Source organism: Pezoporus flaviventris, unplaced genomic scaffold (genome assembly GCF_033815535.1).
Source record: "Pezoporus flaviventris isolate CSIRO_AGI_PZ_B2104156 unplaced genomic scaffold, CSIRO_AGI_Pfla_v1 ptg000006l, whole genome shotgun sequence".
NCBI lineage: Eukaryota > Metazoa > Chordata > Aves > Psittaciformes > Psittacidae > Pezoporus > Pezoporus flaviventris.
In genome coordinates, this window is record NW_026892554.1 from 19,738,667 (window position 1) to 19,759,282 (window position 20,616).

The following is a 20,616-nucleotide window of genomic DNA, read 5'->3' on the forward strand; positions in this document are numbered from 1 at the left end:
ATCACAGCCCAAACAAGCTTCAGAGTTTCCTGGCCAGGCCCTTTGGCTTCTCCACACTGCAAAGCACCAAAGCTGCCTGCTCACAGAGGCACAGCCCATCCTCATCCTCCTCCTCACCCAAGTCTGGTCCAGAACCGCTCTGATCCAGGAGGTTTTGGGGGTGACAGGAGCTGGGCTGCACTCTTCCCTGCCAGGCTGGTTATGAAGCTTGCAGAGGTTTAGGGGGAAACACAGCCTGGTTTGGGTTGAAGGGACCTTAAAGCTCACCCAGTTCCAACCCCTGCCACGGGCAGGGACCCCTTCCACTAGAGCAGCTTGCTCCAAGCCCCTGTGTCCAACCTGGCCTTGAACACTGCCAGGGATGGGGCAGCCACAGCTTCTCTGGGCACCCTGTGCCAGCGCCTCAGCACCCTCACAGGGAAGAGCTTCTGCCTGAGAGCTCATCTCAGTCTCCCCTCTGGCAGGTTCAAGCCATTCCCCTTGGCCTGTCCCTACATCCCTTGTCCCAAGCCCCTCTCCAGGTTTCCTGCAGCCCCTTCAGGCACTGGAGCTGCTCTGAGGTCTCCCCTTCAGGAGCCTTCTCTTGTCCAGGCTGCCCCAGCCCAGCTCTCTCAGCCTGGCTCCAGAGCAGAGCTGCTCCAGCCTCGCAGCATCTCCATGGCCTTCTCCCCACCTCCTGCACCTCCAGCTTCTGGTGTTTCCCCAGGCTGGGCACACGGGGGTGTCCCACACCCCCATCCCTCCTCTGCCTTTCCCCCATTGCTGTGCCCTGCCTGGGAGTGCAGAGAAACGCAGGGTTGGGGTGGAATGGGGACATCAGGCATGGAAGCAGCAGGAAGGGCAGAGGAGGGGTCATCAGGCCCCTCATACATCTACATGCAGCTTCTGAAGGCACTGGGTCAGGCTAAAGCAAGGCCAAGGGAAAGCAGGGGGTGGCAGAAAGCAGGGCAGGAGCCAGAAGACACGCAGATAGAAAGGACGGAGCGGGCTGTGGTGACTCACGGAGGTGTGACAGGAGGGACATGACAAACCATCCCTGCCACCACCTCCTCACGGCTGGGAGGAGGCACGTCAAAAGCAAGGACATCACCAAGTAGAGGAGACAGAGGAGGGAGGAGGACTCCGTAGCTGGTGTCCTTGTCCCTGCACCACCTCCAGACACCCTGAGATAGAAGCACCTCAGGTTACCTGGGCTCATGAGTGGCAGAAGCCAGTGAGTGTCATTGCTGTTCTGTTCTGAGTTCAGAACTCCCCCTTGCTTTCTATAAGCCCCAGAATCCAGGGGTTTCTAGGGCAGGATTTGTTGGGAAGTCCAAATGCAAGGCAAAGCTTCCCCAGGCCACACAGCTGCAATGGAAAGAGAGAAGTGGATCATAACCCCATGGCCATCTCCCATCTGCCTCCTCCCCTGGGTTAATAACGAGGGCAGCATTGTGGTGGGGACTCTGTCACAGCTCCAGTGACATGAACCAGTTTCCAGGCACCTATTCAAATGCAAACAATAGGCCAAACAGGTTTCTTTGAGCAGCCACCCAGGGCAGATGCCTTTGAAACCCTTCCCACAAGCTTTAGCCAAGCAAACGCAGGGGTTCAGCAAAGGAGGGAGTTTATTCCCAGCACATCCAAGCTCTGAACAGGAGACCGGGATCCAGGTTAGCATCACGTCCCCAGCCTCCAAAGTCCTCCCTACCACAGGCTGCAGGACATTGTCCACATTGCTCTTGGGGCCGGACACACAGCAAGCCCATGGAGCCCCCCAGCTCAGGCAAGCAGCCCACCTCTGATCTGGGGAGGCAGAACATGGTCCAGGGGCTCCTGCCTCCCTTTCCCCATCCCCAAAACCTCTTTGGCAGCTGCACCAGCCCCGGGAGTCACCCTGGATTCCATTGGGAGCCAGGAAGAGCAATCGCAGGCAATAAGGAGGCGTCTCTAAGAGGACACCCATTCCTCCCCCAGTGGGTGAAGGACCTGATCGGGGTGGCTGGATCCTCCTGGGAGCCAGACCTGCTGTGTGGGACAGGGCTCAGCACCTCAGAGCCTCCCTCCCTGCGTGCCTGGCGCGGGCAGGCCATGCCCACAGCCTGCAGAACAGGCTCAGCCTGGCAGCGAGCCCGGCAGGACAGGATGGAGCCTGGGGAAAGGAGCAGGCTTCAGGCACTCACCCTCACAGTGCTGTCCCCAGCAGCGCTCAGCACCTCGCCAGCCTCAGACAGAGCACCTGAGCTTAACCTGCAGGGCCAGAGGAGCTCCTCGGGTGCTGGCAAGCAGAGGAAAGGGCGGAGAGGCGAGGACCCGGGCATCAGGAAGCATTCCCCACGCAGCTGCTGCCTGCCATGGCTCTGCAGCTGGTTTAATGTAAAACAGATTGAGCCCAAGCTCCATTTCCACACCCAACAACTCCAGACAGACAGACAGTGACGGAGGGACAACCACATCCAGAGCCTGCGCTCTCCACCCCTCCTGCAAACCCAACACACCCAGAGATGCAGCTCCCCAAAGCACAGGACCTACCTTCCCTGGGCTCAGAGGGACATTATCCATCCTGGCACAGAGAACTGGGACAGGGTCTGCCCTGAGCATCGCCCCAGCTCCGGCTAGGGGGGGAACCAGCCCTTTGCAGAGCACCAGGGCTGCAGCCTCCAGCAGCAGAGGAATGAGGAGAGCTGGCAAGGCCCAGCTGCAGCTAAAGGTGGTTCCCAGGTCATTCCCCTTGCACAGGCACTGCTGATCCCCCCGTAACCTCCCAGTGCTGGGAGCAGGAGGAGCATTCCCATCGCAGCCAAGGGAAGCGGCTGGTGCTGCAGCCCAGGCAGGGTCACGCTTCGGAAACACATGAGAAGAGCAGCAATTAGCAGGTCAGAGCTGCCAAGTCGGAGCTGTCTCGCTCTGCCCCGTGCCAGTGCCCTCCCTTCAGGCTGCCTGGGATTGCTCCTCTCTGCAGGCACAGCTCATCACCTCCCAGCGCGCTGGGGATGCACCCGGATGGGACCTTGGGCAGTGAAATCCCACCCCACGGCTCCATCCCTTGCACGTGCAGCCCCGGAGCTGCTGCCAGCCCCGGTGAGCTGATGTGCCTCTGCTCCCCGTTGGCAGCCAGCGTGCTTGCTGACGTGTGCCAGCAGCGCAATGTGCCCGGCAGGCCTCATCCTGCCCGGCCATCCCACCGGGAGCTGCACGCCTTGGCCGTGGGGAGGAGCCAGGTCAGGACACTGCGCTGCTTTGGTGTCTGAGCCCCAGTTACGGAGCACTTGGGGCTGGTGGTACCCAGCACATCCCCAGCTTCCCCATGGGACCCCCGGGTGCTTCTGCACCCAGGAGAGGGTTTTCCTTCTATGGTGGAGACAGCCCCAAGGGGAATAAGCAAGACAAGAGCTCCTGGGAGCCATGCATCAGCTGCTGCCATCTCCCCACCCACTGTCCTGCCTCGGCCTTGGCTTTCCCACGCAGGAGCAGCCTTGGGAAGCGGGAGGAGGAAGCGGACCTGCCCCATGTTCCCAGCGCTTCCTCTCAGCCCTGCATGCCCCAGGGCTCTGTGCCTTGCGGGGCAGCGGGGACCAGGCTGTGTCCTGGATAAGGGCAGCAACCAGAGCTCCTGGGGCTCAGGGAGCTCTGTGTGCACCCCCATGCCCCTCCCGGCCACCACCCTGCACCCTGGGGTGCCCCCCCAGCAGCAGGAGCGCGGGGGCAGCCACTGGGATGCTCAGAGCTGGGTCCACCCTCCAAACCTTGGTGCTTTCACAGATGCCACTGGGGGGGGGGGGGGCAGCAGGATGCTCAAGCCCCCCACTTGGCCAAGGCAGACCCCAAAACCTGTGGGGCAGGAATGTTAATGGGAAGTGGGTTCTCCCAGCTGATGGGTTTGCCACACTGAGCCAGCCCTGGGAGCATGGTCCAGATATGGGGGTACCCAAGGGGTAGCTGGTGGGGCAGGGAGACCTTTGTCCGAAGGGCCACGGAGGGCACAGGTCCACCCTTGGGAAAACTGAGGCACAGCCTCCAGAGGAGGTGCATGCAGCCCACAGGGACCCTGTCCTGCCCCTTACCCCCTGCCAGGACACTGGAGTGAAGGATAAGCTGCTGGAGCAGCTGGGTGCTGGCACAGTGCTGGAGGATGGCAGCGGCAGGCTCAAACCCAGTGCCCATTGTGCTCCAGACGGAGAGTGGGGGTAAGGAACGTGCCATCCTGCACGGAATCCGGCCTCCTCCGTGCTGGGCTGCTGCCAAGATGCGGCCCAGGGGAGGATTGGGCTGGGGTTGGGATGCGACAGAGCAGGGCAGAGGGGACTGCCCTGGCTGCGGGATGCAGGAGGAAACGCGTCCTGCCTGGATGGAGGTGTGCTCATCCCACGGCTGGGGCCAAGGCGAGCTCTGGGAGCAGGCAGCAGATCCCGCAGCATTCCCAGCGCCGCTGTTGTTTGAACAATACCCCGCTGGCCTGCATGCCGGGGCTAATTTTAACCCTGGAGCCAGGCCAAACCGGCCCGAACTTTCCTCGCTGCGATGTATCCCAGCCATTTCCCTTCACAAACAAGGCCCCCGTGCCAGCCCCGCCGGCAGCAGCATGCTGCCCAGGGTCCCATCCCGACGGACAGGGCAGGATTTGCCCTTCAGTGGGTGCTTTGGGCTGCTGGGAGCCCCCCACTACCCACAGCACTTTGGGAGCTGGCTGGAATGTGGGATGCTGGCTCCCCGGGATGCTGGAGCAGCACCGTTTTCCACAGACATCTCTGGGAAGGAGGTGGGAGGGTTTTTTTCTACTGACAATTTTATTGAAAAGGCTTTGGGGCTGCGTTTTGTTTTCCCTTTTTGTTGTTTTTTTCTCCCTTTTCCCAGACAACAAAGAGGTGCCCTCGGCCTCTGTGCTTCTATTTAAAAAGTGATTGGTAAAAATGCTGCAGAAACATTTGCGAAAAATGGAAAATATTGAAAACCTCTCGTGACAAAAAGAAACAAACAAAAATCATTCTCTTCCAAATAAAGATCTTCTTCTTCTTCTGGTTTTCTTTCCATCAGAAAAGCCTGGAGTGTGCAAAATGTCGACCGCTTGGATTTCTTCTTCCCAGCAGGCTGGGATGCGCCCACCTCCCTGCTGCAGGAGGGAGGGCTGGGGAAAGCTAAAAATCACCGGAGGTACCAGCACACCCATCTCTCGTGTGACACCCCCTGCGTCCCCACCAGACCCGTGGCGGGGTGGGAGGTCCCCATGGAAGGAGGTGGCACATCCAGCCTGTGGGCGAGCCCTTCCCTGCCCACCCGGGAAGGGGGGGGAAGAAAGCCCAAAGGTATTTGGTCACTAGCGTGATGAGTTCCCGGCGGGTCTCAGCCCATCACAACCAGAGGAGGTCTGTGAGGCTGTGGGGAAGCAAGGGGAGGTGTTAGAGGTTGTCGTACATGCGCAACGTCTTCTCCAGCTGCTGGCTGACGCGCTGGTAGAAGATGATCTGCTGCTTCAGGTAGGACTGCATCATCCTCTTGAAGTCGGCCACGCGCCGCTCGTGGAAGTGGTTCATCTCGGCCTGCAGCGCGAAGCCCACCACGCGGCAGCGCTTGCGGATCCCGTCCGCCTCCTCCTGGTCCATCCGGCCCTCGTCGCTCATCCGCTGGCTCTCCTTCACCTTCGCGAAGGCGCCTGCGGGGCGGAGGACAGAGCTGAGAGGCTGATGGATCCCTGCGATCCCCCTGCCCTGCCATTCCCAGCCAGCACAGGAATAAGGGAACCTGCGTGCTCCCAGGCTGTCGTCTCCCCTTGCCCATCAATCCCCATCCCTCTCCTCAAGGAGTCTTTTCCCTCTGGATTCCAACCTCCCCAACTCCTTTTCTGCCCCATCCCAAGGCAGTCAGCCTCACATTTAACACATTTTGGGGATTCTGGGCTACCGGAGGGCTGCGACTCAAGGCTTGGGGTACAAAGCTACCATGGGGCAGTGTTATCACAGCCAAGCCCCCTGGCCAAGCCTACCCCACACATGTTTGATGTCCTCCCATGGATGGGGTTCAGGAGCAGCTTTGGGAGACCCCAGGCTGGGAGGCAGTGAACTGGGATGTGGGAAGGACATGCAGTACCGGCTGGAACTCGCTGGGAAAGCATCTCCCTCTCCCAGAGGCAGCTGATGCTCTGACACCACTTTTCCCCCCTCCTTCCATTTATTTTTACAGCTCGGTTTCGAAAGAATCCTGCCTGGCTCCGGCCCTGCATTCCTCCCCCTCATTAGCACAGAGGTTTCAGGCAAACAGAGATCCTGTTTGCCTGAAAACAGGATTTGGCCCGCAGATCTTTCCCCTCTCCCTGCCCCTCGCTGGGGGCACCAGACTCGGGGTTACAGTGCTCCGTCCGTGCCAGCCCTGCTCCCAGTGGAGAAGAGGAGGAGGAAGAAGCAAAGGTTGGAGGCCAAATCCTGCCTTCCGCTCTGCCCACACAGCCTTACTTCCGGATGGGATCCAGCCCCTCTTAACCGGCCGTGTCAACAAGGTGGGGAGGGACAGGCGAGGAGGGGACCTGCATCCTCCCCTTCCCCTTTGCCTCCCGCAGGGATGCGGAGCAATGCACGGACACGTGCGGATGCCCTGGCTTCACCCCAGGGAGAGCTCCCTGCCCCCACGATCCGGGAGGAGTGCGTGGACTTCGGCCCCTCTCCCAGTCCCAGCACACCCGCTGCTGCGTGCAAAGGGACACCCAGCCCTGCCCGCGGGCTCCCATGGAAAGGGCAAAGCAGACACGGCTCACCCCCCTCCTCCTCCCTTGTACCCCAAATACTCTGGGGACTGGTGAGGGGGCAAAGGGGACACAGGGAGCACGCAAGGTGCCTGCTCCTGGGCTCGGAGGAGCAGGGACTTACTGCTGAGTTTGACCCTGGTTGTCCCCAGGAGGTCCAGTGTGGCCAGGGGACTGCAGCAGGGCTGGAGGAAAGAAAGGACACATCCACATCCCACCAGCCCTGTGCAGCCCCCCTGGCCCAAGGCCATGTCCCAGCCCTGGAGCAGCAAACTTGGGCCTCTGCCAGGGAGGGAGAATGAGGAACAAGTGGTGGTGGATGGGGATGCTCATGAGGTCAGGGCAGGTCACCCTGGAGGCAACAGCTCCTGCTCAGGGCCTGGAGGAAACAATGCCTGCGTTGACCCCTCCAGCAGCACTTGAGGAGCCCACAGCATCACTTGGGACAAAGCCTAATGCTGGACCCAACAGCCCCAGCAGCCTCTCCCAGGCTGGGGTAAGCAGGGAGCTGAGCCAGCAGGGACCATGCTGCCTCCTTGAGAGCCACAGGCCCCCCCCCTCATTCCCACCCCTATCCTGATACCCCATTCCCATCACTCTACAGCACAGGATTTCCTCATTGCATCCTGACCCCCACTCACATGGGGCCATCGTGCAGAAGAGGTCATCAACAGGGGAGGAGTCACCCTTACCTTTCTGGAGGTGGATGATGTCTGGGAAGTTGGAGAGGAGCCCTTGGTACAAAGAGAGAGTGTCCAGCATGAGGAACAGGTCATTCTTGGGCTGCTCAGCGAACATCTCCCCCACGGTCTCATACGTCTTGCCCGTGTGGGAGATGGCATTGTTGAGGGCGTCCAAGCTGTAAGGCGGGTCCATGTGGAAGGAGTGGCTGATGGCTTGGAAGGCATTGCCCAGCTTCTGGAATTCCTTCCGGAAGCCCCCCACGTGCTTGCGCACCAGCTCCGAGGCCACGTTGGTCAACTGCAGGACGCTGTCGTCCATCTTCTTGCTGAAGGCCTTGAAGGCATCCACGCGGTCCTCCACGTCCTGCAGGTCCTGGTGCTCCGTGGGGATCTGGATGGTGAGGAGGAAGCTGGCGCCCACCATCTCGTCCTTCTCCGCCCGGCGCTTGCCCAGCTTCCACTGCTTCTCGTCGCGGCAGCAGAGGAAGTGCTGGAAGCCCTCGTACTGGGAGAGGACGGGGTGGCTGGTCATATGGTCCATCCAGAGGATGAGCCGCCGCTTGCGCTTCTCGATGAAGTCCTCCTCGAAGCGCCCGGTGGCCTGCTTCTCGGGCAGGTGGGGCACCGAGATGACCGTGAACTTGTGCAGGAGGCGGTTGTAGAGCCAGTCAAAGTGCTTGTACCGCCGGTACACGGGCGAGTTGATGTTGCTGGGGGTCAGCTTGTAGGAGATGTAGCTCTTGATGCCCTTGAACTTGGTTTGCTTGGTTGGGTCCTCCACGGAGCAGATGAAGGGGTGAGGGTTGGCCCTCCACTGGGGACCTTTGGAGCCCATCTCGATGCAGTACACCTCGGCGATCTTGGACATGAGGGGCACGTCCCCTAGGATGAAGGCTTCCACCCCCGAGCGGACGAAGCAGGAGAAGCGGTTGAGGTTCCTCCCCACCACGCTGCCTCTCTTGGAGGAGCTCATGCTGTCCTGCCGCTCCAGCGCCGGCTTGGGACGGTAACCGGCGTGCTGGTCGTGCCCATAGGCTGGCGGGTACTGCAGGCTGGGCGAGGGGTGCCCGTTGGTGCCCGGCGCGCTCTGGGGCTCCTCCACCACCGTGCACGCATCGTCCCAGTCGTCCCAGTCATCATCATCATCATCCTCAAAACTGCCCTGGTAGGGGATGCTGGGGTTGGAGGGAGCTGTGTAGAAGGATGAGTCATGCCCGGGAGAGCCGGCCGGGCTGCTGGAGTAATCCGTGTAGTTGGAGCCTGACCGGGAGCGGAGGATTTCAACGTAGGAGGCTGGGAAGAGGCCGGTCTCCCCGCGGCTGTTCTGACCCTGTAACCACCCATCCAGGGAGTTCTCGCTGAAGATGACGAGCTCCTCGTTCTCCTGGATGCTGATCTCCTCTTTGTTTTCGCTCTGGAAGTTGTAAAGCGCTCTGGCTTTCAACGCCATGGCCGGGCCCGGGGGCACACACAGCAGCCAAAACCCCCACACGCTGTGGGAATGGGAAAGGGCTCGGCCGGTTCCTCAGGGAAATAGGAAAAGCTGGAGAAGAAATCCCCTTCGAGGCGTCGCCAATGTCCGCGTGTCCAAGTGACCCCCCGATCCCGGTGCCCCGGTTAAGAACACCATTCCTCGGTCAAGCGAGCAGCATTCCCGTCGCTCCCCCGGGATGTAACCCCCGGCAGGACCCGGAGCCGAGCTCGGCCATATCCTCTCAAGTTTTAGCTCGCTGGGACGCTGATCCCGCAGTTTCACTTTCCAGGAGGAAAAAACGTTGTTGCCAGCGAGAAAACCGATCCAAAACGACTTTTCCTGGCGCTCCTGTGGGTAAAACAGCAGTCGGCGGGTGCCGCAAAGCGCCGGGAACCGACCCCAAACGCAGCCCAAGCTCCCGGTGATCCCGGCCCCGGGATTTTGCAATTCCCTTCCGGCCCGACGGCCGCGGGTGGTTGTTGCTGGGTTGTTGTTGTGGGGCTTTTCCCGCTGGAATCCGCCAGTCTTCCGCAGGACCGAGGGCACGGGCTCCCCGCAGGCCCGCGCCGGGGCCGGTACCGGGAGCGCCCGGCGGCTGCCAGCGCCGGCGGCGGAGCTGAGGGAGGAGGGATCCCGTCCCGGCCGCGCCTCCCGCCCCTCCGCGGGCCCGGCGGGACGCCCTCACCGCATGGCCGGTTCAGGGCGCCGGGGGGGGCACCGCCACTCGCTCCTACCGCTCGGGGCTCCGGTGCCACTCTCGGTACCGGCGTCCGGTTCCGGTGTGTGCGCCCGCTGCGCGCTGCCGCGGCTGCTGCCCGGGGCTGCCGGTGCCGGTGTTGGTGCCGCTGCTGGTGGCGGAGCCGGTATCGGTGCCGGCGGCGGGGCTGTCCGCCAGCCTCCCGTGACGCTGCCCGGTGCGCAGCCCTGGAGCCGCGGCAGGGCGCACGCTGCCCTCTGCAGGCAGCCGGCCCGGGGGACGCGGCTCCCGCTCGCACCAGGGCCCGGCTGGCGACACCGCCCGCTCCCGCTGCCCGCCCCGGGAGCACCGAGTCACGGAGCGGCGGGGGGGGGGGGGGGGGGCCGTCTGCCGTTAACCGGGGAGAGCGGGGCACGGAGCCTCCACGCCGCAGGAGGGCGCTGCAGGCCGCGCAGGGCGGAAGCGCGTCAGGGCGGGCGTTGCCATGGAGGAGCTGAGCGCGGCGCTGGCGGCCGGCGTGTCCCTGGCAGCGCCCAACAGCCCCGCGGGCCCGCACCCGCGCCTGGCCGCCTACAAGCCCCGCGGCGGCCCGGGGCAGGCGGAGCGCCGGCAGCGGCTCCTGCGCCTGCAGCGGCAGTGAGTGGTGTCCGCTTCCCCTTCCCCTTCGGCCCTGTTCCCGCCGGGCGCTGGGGACGCGGCCCGGGCCGCGGTGCGTCCCGCAGGGGACAACCCGAGCTGTTTCTGCCCCGTCAGGAGGCGGCTGGACTACGTGAACCATGCGAGGAGGCTGGCGGAGGATGACTGGGCAGGGGTGGAGAGCGAGGGCGAGGAGGGGGAGGATGCGGAGGAAGAGGAGATGGACGTGGATGCTGGCAAGAGGCTGCCCAAGCGCTATGCCAACCAGGTGAGGAGCTGCTCAGGGCCAGGCAGGGAGGTCAGCAGCCACTGGGGTGGCTGCGCTGGGGCTGGGCAGGATGTGTCCTGCCTGTGTGGTGCTCGGAAAGGAGCTGCCCCTCAGCTCTGTCTCTGAGACGTGCAGCGTTTAAGTGGAGGATGGACGGAGGTGGGCTGCCTGTGTGCTTAGGGAGATTCCAGCCCAAGTTTGTTATGCATCACTTGGTTCAAGAGTTCTGTCTCTCGCCATGTCTGGGACACTGGGAAGGGAAACCTCCACGGGTGGGTTTTATCAGGCTGGGTGCCATATTAGTCCTAAAAGTCTGACAGTGTCCCAGGTAACCATAGCCAGGCCATCCCTGAAGAGCTCACCTTGTGTGGGCTCTTTACTCCTCGTGTTCAGGAGTCTCTAAGCTCTACCATGTATTTAAAAGTAAATCAAGTGCTGGAGGGAAGCTGGAGTGGGGACCAAGATAAGGAGTGCCCAAGCAAGGACACTGTTGTAGTCTGAAGCTTTGTGAGCAGCTGGGGAGCAAGAGGAAAGCTTGGGGGGAGTCTGTCATGCAGGTTGGTTAGATGGAGGGAAGGAGTCAGCCTCCTAACAGGGCGATGAGCAGCACAAATTGCCTCTGGCACACTCGGTGTAGCTGCTGAAGCCAAGTCGAAATCTTGTTCCTTTCTCCTTGAGCTGTGCGTTTTCCACAGCTTCAAGACAGTTGTTACTCACTGTTGTTTGCTCCTGGATTTCTCCGCAGCTGATGCTGTCAGAGTGGTTGGTGGATGTCCCTGTGGATCTGGAGCAGGAGTGGGTTGTAGTCGTGTGTCCCGTTGGGAAAAGGGCGCTGGTTGTGGCATCCAGGGTAAGCAGCAGCCATGGTGATGCTGGTAAAGCACCTGCACCTGTTTCCCAGCCAACATAGACTGGCCTGTGTGTCTGGCTTGACTTGATCTTTCTCCTCTCCTACTTCCTCACAGGGCTCGACAGCAGCTTACACCAAGAGCGGCTTCTGTGTCAACAGGTTCCCATCCCTGCTGCCAGGGGGGAACCGGCACAATTCCATGGGCGAGAAAGGTAACGGTGTGAGGAGGCATTTGGGATAGAGAGAGTTCCCTGCCTCTCCTGTGAGTGTGTGCATGGCAGGCTCAGTGCTGTTGCTCCAACTTCCCTGAGCTGTGCCTTTGTGTGCTCCTTACGGCTTCAGGCCTCTTCCTGTACCTCTGGGGATAACTAAGCGTGGGCAGTATCCAATACCTTTATGCTAGATAAGAACAGCTTCTAATTAGCTGCCTGGTTTACTGCTACTCTTAAACCTCAACATCCTCTCTGTCTTCCCAAAGAGAGCTGTGTGTAGTGTGGTTTATTTAATACCTTTTGTAGCTTCTTGCTTGCCCTGAGGAGAGGTTACTCTTTGATAAATGTCATTTGCCTGGAACGCGCCTTTGCTTGCTGTGCCCCTGGCTGGTACCTCTGTAGCCTTGTTGGATTCCTCAAGCTAAAGGCTTTTTGTGGTCACAGCGTGTGTTAGCAGAAGGGGATCCCTCTGCACCTCACAGCCTTACATCAGGGTAGGCTTAATGCAGCAGCTATTTGCTCTGGCGTTTGCCTGTTGGGTTGGGCAGTCCCTGGAGCATGTCTGGACCTCCCTGCGTTTGTACGTGCAGTGTACTGCATCTTGGACTGCATCTACAGCGAGGCAAAGCAGACTTACTATATCCTCGACGTGATGTGCTGGAGAGGACACCCTGTTTATGACTGCCAGGTACTGAATCCCCCTCCTCTGCCCTGCCCTCCTTTTTGTTCCCTGTTCCATGAGCTGCTTTGCAGCCAGTGCTGAGCACTGCCCACTACGCCACAGGATGAATATTTTATCTAAGCACCACCATCATCTTTACAGGTTGTGCTGGCTACTGGAATAGTGGGTGCCTCTTTTGTGGGTACTGGGGGACATAGCAGATTTGGGGTGCTGGCTGGTTCTGCAGTGAAGCTGAGTCTGTGCAAAGGGATGGAGATGCTCAGCAGGGGCTCATCGGTGATGTGTAGTGGATAGTCATTATGTCTGCTTCCTTTCACAGACTGACTTCAGATTTTTCTGGCTTTCCTCAAAGATCCAAGAGGAGGAAGGGCTGGGAGAGAAAAGCAGGATTAATCCTGTAAGTTCTTTTGTACTCAGGGGAGGAGGACGAGGGGGGTAAGCTCTCCTGTTCAGCAGGCTTCAGTGCTTTCTTTCACAAGCGGAAGCTGGTTTTGTTCACCCCTTACAGATCAGGCTTCAAAGTGTACTTCTGATGAAATGGGATGCCACGTTCAGGATGTAAATAGAACCACTGAATATTGTAAATGAGTGTGGTTTTATGTTCCTCAGCCAAAGTGCTGAGGGAGATCAGAAAGCAGGGTATCAGCTAACTTCCATGCTGCATTTAGCTTTCCCTTGAAATGCAATGGAAAACCAGTGTGGTTTCTACAGGGGCAGTGCTGGTCGGCAGCCTGGCTGGGATGGGATTTATTCTTGCATAGTCTTGTGGGCTCACAAGGCAAGGGGAAAGGCTTGTAAAGCTTTAACCTTCCCTCCTGTTTAAGCTCACTGCCGAAGGTGTCGTTTGGATGCTAGATTGTCACCTGGAGTCCCTCCTGAGTGAGAATAAAGTCTTCTCTTGAAGACTTAAATATGGACATCAGACCTAGAGCCCACAGCAGCTTGGAAAGGGATTTTTGAGGACAGACAGAAGAGATCTGGCAGCCTGGTTTATGGGACATGGTTTGCAAAATGGGACCTGGTGGCTCTGCAGCTCCTGTGCGTGCTCAGCCACAGCGAAGCAGAGCAGCTCCTGAGGGCTGGGCACATACAGATACCATCCTGTGCCAGCAGCAGTGGTATCTGTATGTGGAGAACATCCTGTTCTGACTCCGATGGGAATATCCACAAGACCAGCTACCTAATGAAGGGGGGTTGTTTCAGCTTTCATTTCCTGGGTGGAAAGAGTTGCTTGGCTGAGCCAGCAGCTTGGAGCAGACGTCTGTCTGCTTTGCATCCTGCCCAGAGGTCATCATTTTCTATTTCGGTTAGAAGAGCATCTCAGGGTCAGCTCTCCTGAGAAGTCCTTCCTGCAGTCTTAAAATGCTTGGAAAAAAAGGTATGGGGAGCATGTGGGAGCTGTGCACTGAGGCTCTGCCATCCACATCTCATCTCCCACGGGAGGGAGTCATGGAACTGGGATGGTAAAATACCTGAAATAAATCATTCTGGGCACTGTAGATTTCATGCTCTCTGGGCATTGTGGGTCTTCTTTTAAAGGTCACCTTCTGTTTTGGGAATGAGGCTTGTGAAATTGCAGCCAGGTACAAGCTTTATCCAGCACTGATGGAGAGATGGTGGGGGTTACTGCCAACAGCAATTCCACCCCATGCTCTCTGGTGGCAAGGGTGATTTTTGTAGGTGTTCAAGCACTCCCAGTGTGTCCAGTGTTCTATGCTTGGCACCAAAGCACTGCTTGGTCCTGTTTTGCCTCTAGATCTGGGGTTTGCTCTTCTGAATCCCATCAAGAGGTCTGTCCCAATAACCCCTAGTAGTCACAAAGATCAGTTGCTGAGGGAAGAGTAAGATATTGGAGATACCCATCATGTTTCCCTCCGACTTCATCAGCCAGTGGTTATACCTAGATCATGGAGTTAATAGCCACCAGTGGACCTGCCTTTCAGGAGCTGGTCTGATCCTTTTTCGAGCTTACTTATGCTGTTAGGCCTCTGATACCCTGTGGGAGGAAAGCCAGAGTTTAATGACGTGGTCCCTGCTTGAGGTCTCCTCTCCAGTTACTTCCCTTCACTCTCTCCCTCTCACACTAGAGCAAATCCTTCCTCCCTGCCTCCACATTGGTGCTGGATTCAGTGACCTGTTCTGCTTTAGGCCTTACAGTTGTCTCTCTTTTAACCCTCTTTTACTCTTTCAGTTCAAATTTGTGGGCCTGCAGAACTTCTCCTGCTCCGCGGACAGCCTGTGTAAGGTGCTGGCTATGGACTTCCCCTTCGAGGTGAGAACATGGTAGGGGACTGGACCTCAGCCTTAGAGTCACCCCACTGCCAGTGCTTGGAGAGGCACGTCCCCTTTGTTCAGGAGCTCTGAGCTGTGCTGCTGTTTCCCTCTGTAGGGGATGGATGCCTTTCATGCACGTGGCTGATCTCTTGCCCTCTCACCAGGTACAGGCTGCATCCAACCAAACTAATTACAAGAGTTAAACCGTGTGCATTAGCACTCCCTCTCTTTGGGCAGCCTTAGTTTGCTGCTATTGACAACCTGGCAGAGCCTTTGGGGAAGGCAGGGTAGGTGCAGACATGCAGACTGCCTCCAGAAGCAGCACAGCTCACATTCATGCAGCAGTGTGATGGACAGCCGACCTTTCCAGGGCCAGAGCTGGTCCTGCCTGCTGCCCTGGGTGAGCTAACGTGGGTACAGGCATGAGGATCTCTGCCATGTGCTGCCTTATGCAGTTGTGTTTCTCCAGGGGTCTGCAGGGTGGGCAGAGTGGTGTCTTTCTCTGCCCTCAGCCACGGGCTCTGTGTTTTCTTAGTGTAGCTACTTCCATCTGTCTGTGTGTGAGGCACTCAGCTACCTTGCGTCTTGTGGGGAGGAAGGGGAAGGATGCTGGGAAGCTCCTGATGGTTTTTGAGGGGTTTGGGTGTTAGCAATGGGCACGTGAAACATACTGGGGCTGGGGGCAGGTAACTGCAACAGAGATGGGTGGGAGGGGTTCAGGTGAGTCTGTCCTGCTCTTACTACCATAGGATCTTGTGGATGGGATAGCACAAGCTCTGCTCTTTGCTTTAGGACAGAGCTGGCAGCCTCCTGCCTTTGGCTCTTGCAGCTCTTGGCTCTCCTCAGGAGCCATTCTCCCAGGAAGAGCAGCTGAACTGGGCACCTGCCTTTGCTGCTTCAGCTTTAGGAATAGGTGCTGGTGCGCTGTTCTGCTGACCTGTGGGAGAAGAGCAGGACAGGCAAACCCACGTGCCACCCATGTTTGTGAGCAGCAAGAGAGGTTCTCGTGAAAGCAGCTCGGTCTGATTTAAACCAGCCTGCCTGACCTGGCACTGCAGCGGAAGAGGATGGAGGCAATGGCATTCCAGCAGTGTCAGTGACAAACATCTGGGAGCCAGAAGCTCCTCCAGTGGCTGCAGCAGTTCCTGCAGAGTGCCTGGTTTAGCCCTAGGATCAGGAACAGCCTCTACAGGGGCTACTTGTCCACTAAACCGAAAGCCACGTGAGGACTGATTTGGCCTTCTGCATGTCAAAGCCAGGACAGTCACTAGAGAGGGGTGGAAAGTCCCATCCCAGGTTTCCTATAGCTGACTCACTCAATGCCAAATGCTTTGAGTGCCTCTGTAGAAACAGCCATTCCTGTATTTACTGCAGAAAGCTTCATTCCTTCCTGAGGCATCTGCTCCCGGGAGGAAAGGCTGGGGAGAATTGCCCCACTGTGGTCAGAGCAGAGAGCTTGCAGCCTGTGAAGGAGTCCATTGCAAAAGGCATGGGGAGGGAGGTGGAGCTGAGCAGTCTCCTTTGTGATTCAGCTGTGATTTCCCTCCCAGGTCCTCTCAGGCCAATACATGCGACCCCAATAAGTGCAGTTTGGCTCAAATCAGATGGTAACATCCAAAAACCCCATGATGCCCCTTCCAGGAATGAAGAGAACCTTGGATCCCTTCATGAACCGTGGGTCCCTTCATGGTGGCCCACAAGAGGGAGCCCAAGAAATCCCTGTAAATAGCTTCCACCCCCAGCACACAACGCAGTAAACTTTGCAGAGGACAGAATGCAGCCTTGCTATAGATAGTACAGCATAACAGAGGTCTTATGCCTGGCCCCAGCATTTGGGATCCTCGCAAGGCTCTAGTGCATGTGGTGGTGACAGAGGGGGTCAGTGCTTTCAGATCCGGGTCTTCAGGGTTAATCTGTAACCTCCAGTTAGGAGCAGAGCTGGTGTATTCAGCAGAAGTATCTTCCACTGAATCCAATGGACTTTGGCTCAGGTGCCCGGCACTGGGTTTGCAGTGGGTTTTGGAGTGGATCTGAGGAGCTGTTGTGCTCCTCGCACATCTGAGGAGTAAAAGAAGGCAGGGGGGAGCCCTGTGGAGCACCTAAACTCTGCAAAGCACCATTTGCAGTAGCCTTGAAGGGTGCAACTCTGCCAGGGCAGCTCCTCAGCCAGGTCTCAGAGGCAAACCTGAGGACTTTGAGGTTCAGGGATGTGTCAGCCCTTACTCTGCTGTGGCTGGTGTCAGTGCAGTGACTCACGGGAGGGACCCAGCCAATGCATCCAACAAACGGGAAGGAATAGGGAGGAACTGAAGAGAAGTCAGGGAGAGGAAGAACATCCTAATTCCACCAGGCTGAGCTGCTTGGAATTCTTCCGCTTGGGGGAGATCTTTGGAGCTGTCGGGAAGGCAAAAGCCTTTCCAGGCTCTGAACTTTACCAAAACATTCCTGTGGGTGCTGGAGAATCCCCGTTGCTCATCAAGTGCCTGCACCCACAGGAATGGGCTGGATGTGCAGGCGTGGTGCCACAGACTGGGGCTCTTCCCAAGTCTTCCCAGGAGGCAGGGGAGGGAAACGCCTTGTATTTTAGGTGTATATTCCAGGAGTTACTGCTTGGGGAAGGGCCTGGGAGCAATTCAGCCTGAGGTGGGCTCTTTTTCACGTCTCTTCTGCCCACTCAACCACTCTCAGTTATGGCCAAATGGCCTTTTAAGAGCTAAGAGGAGCAGCACCTCCAGCCTTAGTCAGCCTGACGGCAGGATCCAGCCTCACCGAGCACACCCCTGGGAAGCACAGGAAGAGGGGAAATGCAGATCCCTGAGCATAGTGGGGTAAGCTCAGCCAGCTGCAGGGTTGCAGAGTGAGGAAATAGCAGCACAAGAGTTAGGGCCTAAACCTTCAAAGGTCCTGAGTGCCCTTAACTGTCATTGATTGCTGGAGAAGTTCCCTCTTGGGATGCATTAGGAATTCATTGTGCCTAAGGCAGCTGGAGGAGGCAGCAGTTACGCTCCTCGGCGTCACCAGCTCTGACTAATTACTCTCCAAATGTATTATTTAAAATACCCTTAATCCAGTAAAGTGGCCTCTCTGTGCATTGCCTTATTCAGAAACCCCATGGCTTTCCTGCAGGATGGGCTCCCAGCAGCCAGAGGAAAGCGCTGGTTATGCTGCAGTCTGCAGGCTTGGAGGAAGTCAAGCCATGAAATCCTCTGATCCTGCAGGTTTCTCCTTTCCCTTCCCCTCTTTATTGCACTGCTCGAGGAAAAACGATCCAGCTGGGAGGTTTGGCCTACGGATGGAGCTTGGGGCCGTCGTCTGGCAGCCTGGCATCCACCTGCAGAGCCTCCAGCTCTGTTCATTCACTCCCTGTCTCTTTATACAGGTTGACGGGCTCCTCTTCTACCACAAGCAAACCCACTACACCCCCGGCAGCACCCCGCTGGTGGGCTGGCTCCGGCCCTACATGGTACCTGAAATCCTGGGGCTGGCCGTGCCCGCCACCGTGCTCACTGCCAAACCAGACTACGCTGCGCGGCAGCTCCAGCAGATCATTGAGAGCAAGAAGAGCAAAAAGCTGGCAGCAGCAAAGGGGGACCCGAGCAGCACAGCGGCCACGAACGGGCACTACGAGCTGGAACATTTGTCTACCCCTCAGCCAGGAAACTCTCCCAAGGGCTGGGATAGAGCAGGGAGCCACATGGAGAATTAGGCTGCTGGGACAGAGAGGTTGGGTAAGAGAAAGGTAAAGGTTCCCTGCTTCTCACTGTCCCTCACACTCCCTGAGAAGGGGGCAAAGGTAATCAAGATAGGATGCGTTTAAAGGGCACGAAGGCAGAATGTCTGCTGCAAGTGCCTCTGGGTTATGATGATGTTGGGTTTTTGTTAGTTTTCTTTTTTGCCAGGGCTTTTGTGAAGCCTCAACGGGACTGCCCGGTTCTTTGCTAAGGTGGTCGTGCGTCGGGAAATGAAACGATCCATCCCCACGCTGCAGGGCTCCCGCTTCAGCTCCTGACCCTGCTGCTGTTAAAGTCCCTGGCAAAGCTCCAGCATAGGAACAGTGCTCAGACCTCCGAGGTGCAGCTGCTGCTTGTAGCAGCTCCACCTCCCCAGCCCCGGAAATCAGCCTTTGATCCAGCTCTTTCCCCAGCCCTTCTCAATGCAAGTGTTGTGGTCAGTCCCCTTCTGGGAACCCAAAGTTTACAACAGGCTGCTGTAAATCCAAAGGCTGGGCTTTCCACACCCCACCTCACAGAGAAAACCCCAATTCCCTTGTATCCCTTGCCTCCAGGCACAGCTTTGTGCAGCACGAGCATGGCAGGAGCCTGTCCTCGAGGCTTTCCTCAGTAGGGGGAGGAAGGAATGGTTTTGCTCTGAAAAACGCCAGCATTGATCGTGCCAAATAAAAGGTTTCTCAGAAAGACAAATTCTTGAGCGTCTTCCTGCTACCTAAGGGTGGCTGCGTGCTGTGCCTCCAAATAGGGCTGAGAAACTGCTCACAGCACTCACTGGAGCAGAGGAAATGCTCCTGTGGGTTCCATTCTCCACCGTCCCTCTTGGCTCGGGCCAAGCCCACTTTGCGAGCACCAGCTGCTGCCTCTCCCTAGTTTTAGCAGGGAGGAAAAAATCGTCCTCCATATCCACAGGTTGTTTTCCAGAGGGAGCTGCAAACCCTCTTGCTATGGAGTGAAACACCAAGCTAAACACAGCCCTCTCATCCATGAAACTGCCCCGGAGGAGGGCCTGCATCCAGGCAGAGATAGGGCGCGTGGGGCTGGCTGCCTGCAGATAGCGGGGGCACTTGTATCCTGCCCTCCCACCCCTGGCTTTCCCAGAAAAAGGCTTGTTCCCGTGCCAAGCGTGTGGGCTGCCTGCGCGCTGACCGTGCAGCCGCTATTGATTAGACCAGCGGGCAGCAGGAACTGGCCTCACTCCCCCTGCTCCGGCGGGGAGGAAGCAGCCCCTCAGCTCTGCAGCGTGCGGATGCGGCCGAGCGTGCTGCAGGCTCTGAACGGCTGCTTATTTGATGAAGGTTTAGTGTGATTTAATAAAGCCGCTGGCCTGGGAGGACAAACATCTGGGCTGCCTTGTCCTCCCCAGGCTGCTGGTTCCCCCCATCCTTTGGCTGGCAGGGAGAGCCCTGGATGCCGGGAGCCCGCATCCAGCCTCCTGGCAGCAGAGTTTTCCTTCCATTCAGGCAATTAAAGCCGGAGGTGGGCATCTGGATGTCAGCTCTGCGCATCCCTCAGGGCAAGAGAAAGCTGCAGCTCCGGTTACCGCTGCCCTGCAGCAACTGTTCAAGGTCCTGCAACCTCCGGAATGGAGTGGGAAGGGGAGAGAACCCAGCTGAAGAGGGGGGGCTGACTTCTGCTGCATGCTCTGATGGATGGAGGGGAGCAAGAGCGAAGCAACCGGAGCTTCCCGCCGGCTCCAGATGATGCTGCATAGTTTCCCTTTTAAAAGCAGGAGCTGGGGCTGGAGAAATAAATATTTGCCTTATAATTCCTGTTGGAAACGCCAGGCTGTGTTTGGAGAGAGGGTGTTAAACGGAAGTCACCGGGCCCGGCGCCGGTTGTTGCTGTGACTGTTCTATGTGCTGGGCGCGATCCCGCTCCCAGCTGCTCCCTGCCCGGCTCCCAACGGGAAGGGGCAGCAGCTTCAGCAGGAACAGACGTGGGGTCACCCCCCCGAGGGCTTTAACTGCGGCTGTGTTGCCACCACAGTCCTCCTCGGGTGAACAACGTCCCCTGATCCCAGGGCCTGGGCTTTGGTGGGGCGCAGGACCCTGCTCCTTCCCCGCAGACCCTCAGCACTCCCCACCCCGGCATCTGTGCCCAGCCGGGGAGCGCAGTTTCGGGATCGCAGGGGAGGGAAGAGTGAGGAAACAGCTGGAAATCCCGGCCGCGGCCCGTCCTGCGCCGGGGGAGCGCTGCGAGCATCCAGCGCTGGCAAGGGAGGACGCTGCTGCCGGGAAGGGCAGGAGGGAGAGGCGAGGCTGTGGGTGCCCCGGGGGGCCGGAGCCCCGGCCCGGGGTCACGCTCACACAGAACAGCGCGCACCCAGGGCTGAAGGGATGGCCGTGGGGCCCCGCGGAGGGCAGAGCCGCCGCTCCACGGGCTGCGGAGGATGGCTGC

General features: G+C 58.5%; 2 protein-coding genes and 1 long non-coding RNA gene across 3 annotated transcripts in view; 1 reads left to right on the plus strand and 2 right to left on the minus strand.

Moving 5' to 3' along the window:
• The window catches only part of LOC133266109 (uncharacterized), a 7,521-nt gene extending 4,508 nt beyond the window's left edge, over positions 1 to 3,013 (minus strand). The window contains exon 1 of the long non-coding RNA XR_009742253.1: positions 2,512 to 3,013. This is a non-coding gene — a long non-coding RNA (uncharacterized LOC133266109). The remainder of the gene's footprint in view (positions 1 to 2,511) is intronic.
• Positions 3,014 to 4,791: 1,778 nt separating this feature from the next.
• Positions 4,792 to 9,491, minus strand: SNX33 (sorting nexin 33). Its single transcript, XM_061447273.1, has 2 exons — positions 7,405 to 9,491; positions 4,792 to 5,629 (listed from the first exon to the last, which is right to left on the minus strand). Exons 1-2 carry the CDS (start codon positions 8,843 to 8,845, stop codon positions 5,376 to 5,378), a joined length of 1,695 nt encoding a protein of 564 aa, XP_061303257.1. The 5' UTR covers positions 8,846 to 9,491; the 3' UTR covers positions 4,792 to 5,375.
• A 493-nt stretch (positions 9,492 to 9,984) lies between these two features.
• On the plus strand, positions 9,985 to 18,321 carry SNUPN (snurportin 1). Its single transcript, XM_061447274.1, has 8 exons — positions 9,985 to 10,202; positions 10,320 to 10,470; positions 11,216 to 11,320; positions 11,436 to 11,532; positions 12,123 to 12,220; positions 12,534 to 12,611; positions 14,406 to 14,486; positions 17,868 to 18,321. Exons 1-8 carry the CDS (start codon positions 10,051 to 10,053, stop codon positions 18,192 to 18,194), a joined length of 1,089 nt encoding a protein of 362 aa, XP_061303258.1. The 5' UTR covers positions 9,985 to 10,050; the 3' UTR covers positions 18,195 to 18,321.
• The last annotated feature ends 2,295 nt before the right edge of the window (positions 18,322 to 20,616 follow it).

Excerpts from the sequence above, each read along its gene's own strand:
- SNUPN (XM_061447274.1), top strand. The coding sequence starts at position 10,051 with ATGGAGGAGCTGAGCGCGGCGCTGGCGGCCGGCGTGTCCCTGGCAGCG. Across the intron at positions 10,471-11,215 it reads CCAAGCGCTATGCCAACCAG|CTGATGCTGTCAGAGTGGTT; the intron begins GTGAGGAGCTGC and ends ATTTCTCCGCAG. Across the intron at positions 11,533-12,122 it reads CAATTCCATGGGCGAGAAAG|TGTACTGCATCTTGGACTGC; the intron begins GTAACGGTGTGA and ends TTGTACGTGCAG.
- SNX33 (XM_061447273.1), bottom strand. The coding sequence starts at position 8,845 with ATGGCGTTGAAAGCCAGAGCGCTTTACAACTTCCAGAGCGAAAACAAA. Across the intron at positions 5,630-7,404 it reads CATCATCCACCTCCAGAAAG|GCGCCTTCGCGAAGGTGAAG; the intron begins GTAAGGGTGACT and ends TCCGCCCCGCAG.